Source organism: Chelon labrosus, assembly GCF_963514085.1.
Source record: "Chelon labrosus genome assembly, chromosome: 10".
Lineage (NCBI taxonomy): Eukaryota > Metazoa > Chordata > Actinopteri > Mugiliformes > Mugilidae > Chelon > Chelon labrosus.
Window position 1 is genome coordinate 19,737,588 of NC_140360.1, and position 8,708 is coordinate 19,746,295.

Below are 8,708 nucleotides of genomic sequence, written 5' to 3' on the forward strand. Positions count from 1 at the left end.
TCTCTTTACAGTCATATAACCACGAGTCTGTAAATATGTAATTCCTACAATAGTCTTAAGAGGCACGGTCTCTGCTACTTTCTTGGCCGATTGACATCCATTCTGAAATGCGGTCAAGCTAAAGATTACAATGTCATGTCACACAAACTGACCATCTGCAATAGAAGTCCTGAACTTTAGACTGACACACAAACTTGCAAGAAAAAATAACAAAAAGTTGAGTCAGCCCGGAGATAGACTGGCGACCTGTCCAGGGCGTACCCCGCCTCTTGTCCGATGACAGCTGGGATAGGCTCTAGCCCCCCTGCGGCCCTTCACAGGACAAGCGGTTACAGAAGATGAATAAAAAAGTTGACGTCACCAAGTCCCATAAATAAATAAAAAAAATCTTAACAAGCAGCGATGTAAGCAGGTCAGTGAGATTTAGACACGGTGGTGCTTTTAACTAAATACCAGCATATGTTCACAGTGACAATACAAGCATACAGATGTTCAGCATGCATGGTACAATACATGGATAGTATATACACATGAATGTTGCCCTTTTGGTATTGCCTGACTCCTGGCTAATCCACAGACTTGGTATGAGTGGGACTGAGGTGGGTTAGTGATGCCTAGACAAACAGCTGTGATGGTATCCACCTTTGTATATGCACAATTTTAAGCCTTTATGCAATGTGAACAGGTGATGTACACTTGTCAGTTTTTGCAAATCCGTGTGTTAGCATCTTAATATCTGCCAATTAGCAAACTGAAGACATTTAAATTTTGTTGTGATGTTCAGTAGTTCGCTAGTTGACAAGTCAGGGATCACCACATTTACTGCAGTTCATCCTCTGGGAGCCATGAATGTCTGTGTATTCCCCATAACAATGGTCTGTTAGATGTTTAGGTCTGCCTTGTGGGTAACTAAACTGGTGATGCTAGATGAAAAGTGGGAGCACGAATACCACGACTACCAAACTCAACCCAGTCCATACTTCACAAAACTGAAAATGTTAACCTCAAAGGAGAACTCAGTAGACGTCGTCCTCTACTATATATGTTGATTTACTGCATAAAGTTCACACGTCTTGATGATAAAAAATGTACTGTGCATTAAGTATTAAATGTATTTAAATTATGATTTAGAGTCGCAGCTACATATATATATATATATATATATATATAGAATACAGTCACGTATCAAGATAATTTTTGGATGTGTGACATTTTTAGTATATTATTATGGCATTAATGTCAATCTTCTTTTGTAATCAATGCCTCAGAGATGTTCAGGTATGAAAGAAAAGACATCCTGTCCCTGAGACACCTACAGTATGTGTCACTGCTTCCTGAACCAGGCATTTTCCATTGGAATGACTCAAAGTGCCATGACATATAAATGCACACTTTGCGCGTGCCATTTCAACACAAACTCTTTTTTTCATTGCTAATCATTGACACAATTCAAATAGGAATATTATGGTTGGAAGAAACTCCACTTCACCCATTAACTCAAGAGGACATCCTTTTCAGTTAAGCAATACAAAGAGGAGAGAGCTGAGAGCTTTAAAAGAGATCAAGAGACTCATTACTCCACAACAAGCATCTCAAAACCTTGCAGAGCTGCTTCCACTTTTTGCCGTCTTTACACTTAATAGTAAAAAGATAAAAGAAACACTTTCTGTTCAGTCTCTTTCTCTGAGATACATCTATTTTTATTGGGCCTAAGATGTTTGTGGATGAGCGGATTTTAACCCTCTTCAAAAGGAATGCCCACCACACGTTGACTTACTGGAGTGTTTTCTTCAGCTTTGGACTCTGCATTGCCTTCCTTGGACCTACAATTCTAGACTTGCAATGTCAAACACAGTCCACGCTCAGTCAGATCACCTGGGTGTTCTTTGCTCAGCAGTTCTGCTTGTTGATCGGCAGCTCTATCGGTGGCGTCTTCAAGCGGACGTAAGTATCACTAACTGCAGCATTAAGTGCATAAATGACGTCCTACATCACAACTGAGTGTGTCTCTTTTCCTTCTTCAAGGTTGTTCAGCGCTCTAGCTGCCTTATTTGTCTCTGCTCTGACCATCTCTATAATATTTGCCATCATCCCTCTGTGCCATAATGTCCTCCTGCTGGCCATCGCCATGGCTGTGTCTGGTTTTGCAATGGGCATTATTGACACAATTGCAAACATTCAACTGGTGACCATCTATCAGAAGGACTCTGCTGTCTTCTTACAGGTGAAAAAGCCTCTGGCAAATGTACTGACATGATAGCGTCCCCATTCACTGAATAATTAATGTAATCTTTGTCTTTCTACAAATGTGGAGCCACAAAATTACTTTTTTTTTTACAAAAGGAGGACACCGGCAAGTTAGGAGCTAATGATATTCTGTAGTTCCTGAGACACTGAAGTAAGTTATGTTCCTGGCCTTTCTACGTTTTTGCAGGCTCTTCATTTCTTCATTGGGTTCGGCGCCTTGGTGAGCCCACTGATTGCAGATCCTTTCCTCTCAGAGTCGGGCTGTGGGAATCACACAGGGAATGAGACGGCGACCATGCATCATTTCAGGAACATGCTGAGAAACAGTCCGATTGCAGAGCACAATATAACTACAGACCCCCTGCCCCATGAGGGAGCGAAAGAGGAGTCAATTGTTCACTATGCTTTCTGGATCATGGCGCTTATTAATGTAAGATATTGTGCAGCAGACGAGGAGAGGAGTTCTGATTTTGAAATGACATGAATGCAGAGTAAGAAAAACAGAATATTTGTACACTTTCAGCTGCCCGTGCCCATTGCAGTCCTGTTTCTGATGTATCGGGAGCAGCTGATCCCATGCTGCCCCAGCAGCACGCCACGTCTTCTGGATAAGGATGAACTGGCAATGGAGAACCAGCAGGGGGCTGAGGGTCCAGATGTGGAGCAGAAGGAACATGAAGCTGGAGGTAAAGATATGACATATGAGTCATGAGAACATGACTCATATTGGAAATACTTTATTGCCAACTTTTCCATGCAAAAGGCAGAATGTCGTCTTTGCTTTGCATGTGCAGAAATGAATAATTCATGCATTCCGGATTCACAGTCAGTCAGTTTGGGTGGAAAAAACAAAAAAACTAAACAATATATGCCATTTTGTGTGCACCCATGTGTCATTTGTGACTTTTCACTCTCTCACAGGTCACGGGGATATCTTTAGCTGCTGTCGGAATGATAACCTGCGCGGGCTGCCAGTATCCTTCTTTATGATTCATGTCTTCGGCGGGATGGTGCTCTTTATGACCGATGGTATTGTGGTGAGTGAGCGGGGCGCAGATAAATAACATCACATAAAATTTTAGTAGCGCATACAAAATCTGCTTCGCATAAAGTCCAGAAAGTAGGGCGCATTAAGAACCTGGCTTGTCTTCTCAGGGCGCATATGCTGGCTTTGTGTACACCTACGCCGTGACGTCGTCGGTGTCATTGCCTCATAAGATAGCAGGTTACCTGGCCAGTATCTTTTGGGCAGCCATCACTGTTGGACGTCTGTTGTCCATACCGCTCTCCTATCGTTTCCAGCCCGTGAGACTGCTCATGTTCAACCTGGTAGGGCACATCTAATTTATCAATTTCAAGTGTATTCATTGCATCATGTAGATCTGATGTGTAGTTATGGCATTAACTCTCTTTTCTTTGTTTGTACAGGCAGGAGCTATTGTGACCGTGCTGATGCTGCTCATTTTCTACTACAGCAGCATCTTTCTGTTTGTCGGGACCTGTTTATGTGGGCTTTTCCTCAGCAGCATATTCCCCTGCATGCTTGCCTACACCGAAGACATCCTCGATTATCAGGGTATGATGTAGTGCTAATCGCCCAGTAATAATGACACCACTTAAGGAATCAAAGTAGGACGAGTAGAAATAAACCATGCACGTCTTTTTGCAGGTTGCGCAACATCAGTCCTGGTGACAAGTGCAGGGATGGGAGAGATGGTGATGCAGGTTCTGGTCGGCTCAGTAAGTCTACATCTACATTATTCTGTAAAAAGAAGTGAATAAATAAGCTTATAATTGCAAACGCAAGTCCTGAGGATATTTGGATTTATGTTCACCGTTGCCGTCTCATCCCTAGATTATTCAGTCTGAAGGCAGCTACAGTTTCCTGTTGTGTGGAGTGATAACCGCCTGCCTTGGTTTCATCTTCTTCATTGGTCTCCTGCTGTTCCACCGAATGCACAGAAATTACCTCACAGGTGCAACATTAGGCAGAATCCTCATACACCGCTTAGATATCAGTAATGGTAGATGTGCCGAAGGTTTGTTTGCTTTCATTTCTCACCAATCCCCCTCCTTTTCTCCTAATCCCCTCACACCCCAACAGGAACATCAAAAAAGTCAGCCATGGTGGAAGAACCAGCAGCGGAGCAGAACGGGTCGGCCAAAACAGAACAGATAGAGGACAAAGAGAGCAGCTGAGACGAGTGGCACCGATGTTCTGCTGTAGGAGATTAAATATTACAACAATAATCAAAGAGCTTCAAAATGTTTCACCAGAGCCTCCCAAACGAACAACTGCGCCAATGTCCTTGTGCTGGAAATGTCATGGTATTTGCAAAGTAGATAGTGTGCTAGTGTTAGAGATAATGGTTCAGCCTCAAAGATTGTTTTACCTGTTTTGTAAATCACAGACAGCATTCATCTTAATTGTGCATTAGTGTTTGACTGTTTCATATTCACATCTGGGTTTGAAATTTTACAGGATTGTGATTACATGTAGAATACTTGACACGTTTTTTTCATATTTCCGTTTAATTAGTTTGTTTTCAGTTTTTATATCGTCACGTATCTTTTGCCATATGTATATATGTGTAATAAAAGAGTTATACAGTGGAAAGTGTTCACTTGTGTGATACAAAGGCAATTATTTTATGACAGTAGTAAAAAATGGACACACACAACACACTTTGTTGAAGCAATCTGTGGGTTTATTTTCTTTGCTTTCAAAATTAACTATTCAGTGAGACGTCCCCAGGTTTTACATTGTCTAACATCCATCCAACACGTGAAAGGAAGAACTTTGCACTCACAGAGAAGTTAGCTTTGTGAGAAGTAAAAACAAATGTCAAACCGAGTCATCCAGCCTTTGAATAGTCGACCGGTCAATCTATAACTTTAAGACCAGTTGCAGCAAGAACAGGAGCTGTCAAAAACCAGGCGAGCGGCACAGTGCTCCAAGTAGGTTTTCCCACGGCTGCAGTTGTAGAACTGGTTCGTGTTTTTTGGGTTGGGGTACATGCCGTTAGCCTTTCCGGCGCAGAAGCTGCCGTCCATGCCACTGGTGCCAGACCCTCCGCTAGAGGAGCTGCCACCGCTGGAGCCTCCGCTGGAGCCTCCTCCAGAGCTGCTTCCGGTAGTTGTGCTCACTCCGACAACTGGAGGTAGGGGAGTTGCAGGAGGAGCACAGGCTGAAAAACACACACAAATCAATAGGCTGTGCCCTAGACATGTATTAAGTCTTTAATATATACTTAATCATGGATTCTATAGTGATCATGAGAAAAGTAAAAGGAGTCTTACATGCTTGATCCAGATTAAGGCTCTTTTTGAGAACATTAATCAAGGGGTATTTTCCCTGGTTACAGAAAGTGCCCATGTAGTCATCCATATCAATGGTCCACACCATGGCACCTCCGAAGTTGCTCTTGGTCAGCCATTCAGCCTAAAAATGACCAGAAGGGAGCAATGTAGGCAGCATTTTAACCGCGGTTACATACTTGACGGTTTGACTCCTGTTTTTTGTTTTTGAGACGCGCTATAAAAAGCTGAGCTTGCTGATGCCAGAGCATCGAATCCAAAAAAAAAAGGTTCAATGCATTCTTTCAAAAACTTTCGCTCTTAATACACAGAATACATGTTTTACAAGTTGTTGGAGATAATAAAAAAACAAAAAACAAAACATTTTTAGCTCAGGGGTAAATCAACACAGCCAAACAGATTGTGCTGTCAAACGGTAAAACATGTATTTTGTGCATTTCTGTTACCTTGATCTGGAAGCTCTTCATGTTGTCATAGCCCACCCACTGGTTCCCCTTGTAGGCATATGGCACATCCTGAGCCTGGTTCCAAACCTCAGTTGCTCCGTCTTTCAAAAAGCCACAGATCTGGAATATCACCATGAGTTAATGGCAGCCTTAAATTGCAGTAAGTCATTCATCTGCAGTCTGTACAAGTTTAAAAAAAAAAAAGACCTGGCCCATTATAGTGCATACTGGGGAATATTAAGTAACACAATAAACACTAAATTGAAGCTTATTTTACTTTACTGCAGCAAGAAGAAAGCGTACCTCAAAATAAGCGAGCTCCCCAGCCTCTTGTGTGTACTTTCCTGGAGTTCCAGCTCCAGCGATTGGTGCTCCTACACCGTGCTGAGAAGGGTTTCTAAGAGTGAACGTGTTGCCATATGTAGGGAAACCAACAATCAGCTTCTCAGCTGGGGCTCCCTGGCTCTTCCAGTAGTTCATGGCATAATCCTAAACAAAAAAAAAAAACAACAACACATGTCTCTAGACTTAAATAACACGTGTGGATGTTTTCATGCACTCTAACTGAAGCCTGCATAGATACTGTCCATGTATCATTTACACAACACCAAAGATATTCAAGTACTTACCACGTTGAAATAGATGAAGCCACCCTGGTCCTCAGGTCCTTTGGACAGGGGACTGCACTCACCAGTCATGGGGTCCCAAGAGCCATGGAAGTCATATGTCATGACGTTGATCATATCCAGGGCCCTGGGTGTTGCAAACAAGAAGATGTTACTATGGCAACATTAACAAGTGTAGATAGGTGATTTTAGAGTGTGATTCAGAGTTGTTTCATTCGGCTGCAACTGTTTATAGGTTTGGAAACACCACAGATATTGCTTCAAATGCTTACTGGCCAAGTTTGGGAATCTGATAAGCAGAATCAATGGTGTCCTTTCCAGCCGACACAGCCGCAGAGATCAGAAGACGGGCCTTGTTGCTCTGCTTGGCCTCATTCTCAAAGGCGGCTCTCAGCTCCTGTTGAATGTCAACGGATATAAAATATTTAGTCGTGAACTTCAGATTTCATGATCCAGGATTTGTAGTTTTGCCAGGCTCCAAGTTGGACACCCCACAGAAGATTATTGTGCCACAGTGTCAAAAAGTAAAAATGTAACCAAAAAAACAAAACAAAACAAAGAAACAAAAAAAAAAAAAAACGCTATTGTGAACAAACCTCCAGGAAAACAGAGTAGTACTGCTTATCCTCACTAGAGCCTCCCCTGTTGGCTGGGTACTCCCAGTCAATGTCAAGCCCATCAAACTCATACTCCCTCAGGAATGAAATGACTGATTTGATGAAAGTCTGACGGTTGGTAGGGCTCGACACCATTTGTGAGAAGCTGATGTGGGAACAGAAACAGATTAAAACAGAAGATCCACAATTTTTAGAGGGCCAAGTCTGCAGATATCTGAAGATTATCTTACCCTGTAGAGCCAAAGTTCCATCCTCCAACAGAGAGCAGAGTCTTCAGGTCGCCATTTCTGCCAAGAAATCATTCTTTTTACTGTGCAGTGACAACTAAAGCCCTCCCATGTTCCTACCAGTGAGTTATTAACCTTATTTAATGGGAATGTTATTTTAAAAACAGAACCAAACTAGTTATTTTAGGGACTCACTTGTTCTTTAGGCCATTGAACTGGCTGTAAAGCTCCACATCATTCCACTCAAAAGTTGCCAGCTGGTTGTTCTTGATGGTGGCAAAGGCATACAGGAGATGGGTACACAGGCAGGGGTCAATGTCATTGGGCATATAGATGGTCGGAGGTGGTCTGTACTGTGCCCAGTTGGTGAAGTAGCATGACAGTATGAAAGATGAGCCTTTATAAATGAGAAAGACATTGTTTACAGACCAAACACACGCAGTTTTAGCCATAAAAGGAAGATAAACTGCTTACCAAGCTGCGCGTGCAGTAGCAGGCCCAGAGCTGTCAAAATAAAATGCATGCGGTTATGTTGCAGCAAAAAGAACTTGAGATGATCACTTGCGACACTGATGAGATGTAATGCATGTCAGAATCTGGGAAGCACCAGTTGCCAGGGGCATCTACTGCATATAAAAGAGAAAAATGTGTAAGCCTTAACCGCAGCCCTGACTTACCCGCCAGAAACAGTACTTTGCCCATGACTGCCTTGTACAAGGAGGGCGTCTAACAGGTGGGCTCGCTTTTATACTCTCCCCCAAAAATGGGGCATCGGCCAAAAATGTGTTTATTTGCAAAAGATTGTTTTTATCAAACCTAAGGAGAATATATGATTACTTATCAGCCTTATTCTCCATAGGTCGACGTTCTCCTTGTGTGAAGGACTCATTTATCCGAAGCAAATACAGTTGCAAGTACTGCAGAGTTGCAAAAAAAATCGCCTCAACCTACAAAGACTGTTGAAGCATTTGCCACGAATGGTATTTACTTCTAATATTTACTTATTTTAAATTATACCGTAGCTACCAACACTTTCATTTTAATTCTTAACTGAGAGCTCATAGAAGAAAGTAATGCATGTTAAAAGTTTAAATTATGGTGTGCTTATGCATGGAGACACAGCAAAACAAAATGTTAAACAGATGTTTAGGATTTAACGACAGGGCTAGAATCTGTAATGTGAAATATGGCTTTCGTGTCATGCAGTAAATTTACTGTCACATAAAA

At 42.2% G+C, this 8,708-nt stretch overlaps 2 protein-coding genes across 2 annotated transcripts; one reads left to right on the forward strand and one right to left on the reverse strand.

Moving 5' to 3' along the window:
- The first annotated feature begins 1,316 nt into the window (after positions 1 to 1,316).
- Positions 1,317 to 4,730, forward strand: mfsd4ab (major facilitator superfamily domain containing 4Ab). Its single transcript, XM_084553411.1, has 10 exons — positions 1,317 to 1,944; positions 2,026 to 2,224; positions 2,435 to 2,677; positions 2,771 to 2,933; positions 3,169 to 3,284; positions 3,403 to 3,576; positions 3,676 to 3,823; positions 3,917 to 3,987; positions 4,103 to 4,223; positions 4,352 to 4,730. The coding sequence occupies exons 1-10, from the start codon at positions 1,715 to 1,717 to the stop codon at positions 4,444 to 4,446; spliced, it is 1,560 nt and encodes a 519-aa protein (XP_084409537.1). The 5' UTR covers positions 1,317 to 1,714; the 3' UTR covers positions 4,447 to 4,730.
- Positions 4,731 to 4,941: 211 nt separating this feature from the next.
- LOC311493948 (acidic mammalian chitinase-like) lies at positions 4,942 to 8,192 on the reverse strand. Its single transcript, XM_084552769.1, has 11 exons — positions 8,159 to 8,192; positions 7,956 to 7,985; positions 7,677 to 7,878; positions 7,485 to 7,541; positions 7,234 to 7,399; positions 6,910 to 7,034; positions 6,641 to 6,764; positions 6,315 to 6,500; positions 6,012 to 6,131; positions 5,548 to 5,689; positions 4,942 to 5,435 (listed from the first exon to the last, which is right to left on the reverse strand). The coding sequence occupies exons 1-11, from the start codon at positions 8,181 to 8,183 to the stop codon at positions 5,143 to 5,145; spliced, it is 1,470 nt and encodes a 489-aa protein (XP_084408895.1). The 5' UTR covers positions 8,184 to 8,192; the 3' UTR covers positions 4,942 to 5,142.
- Between the last annotated feature and the right edge of the window lie 516 nt (positions 8,193 to 8,708).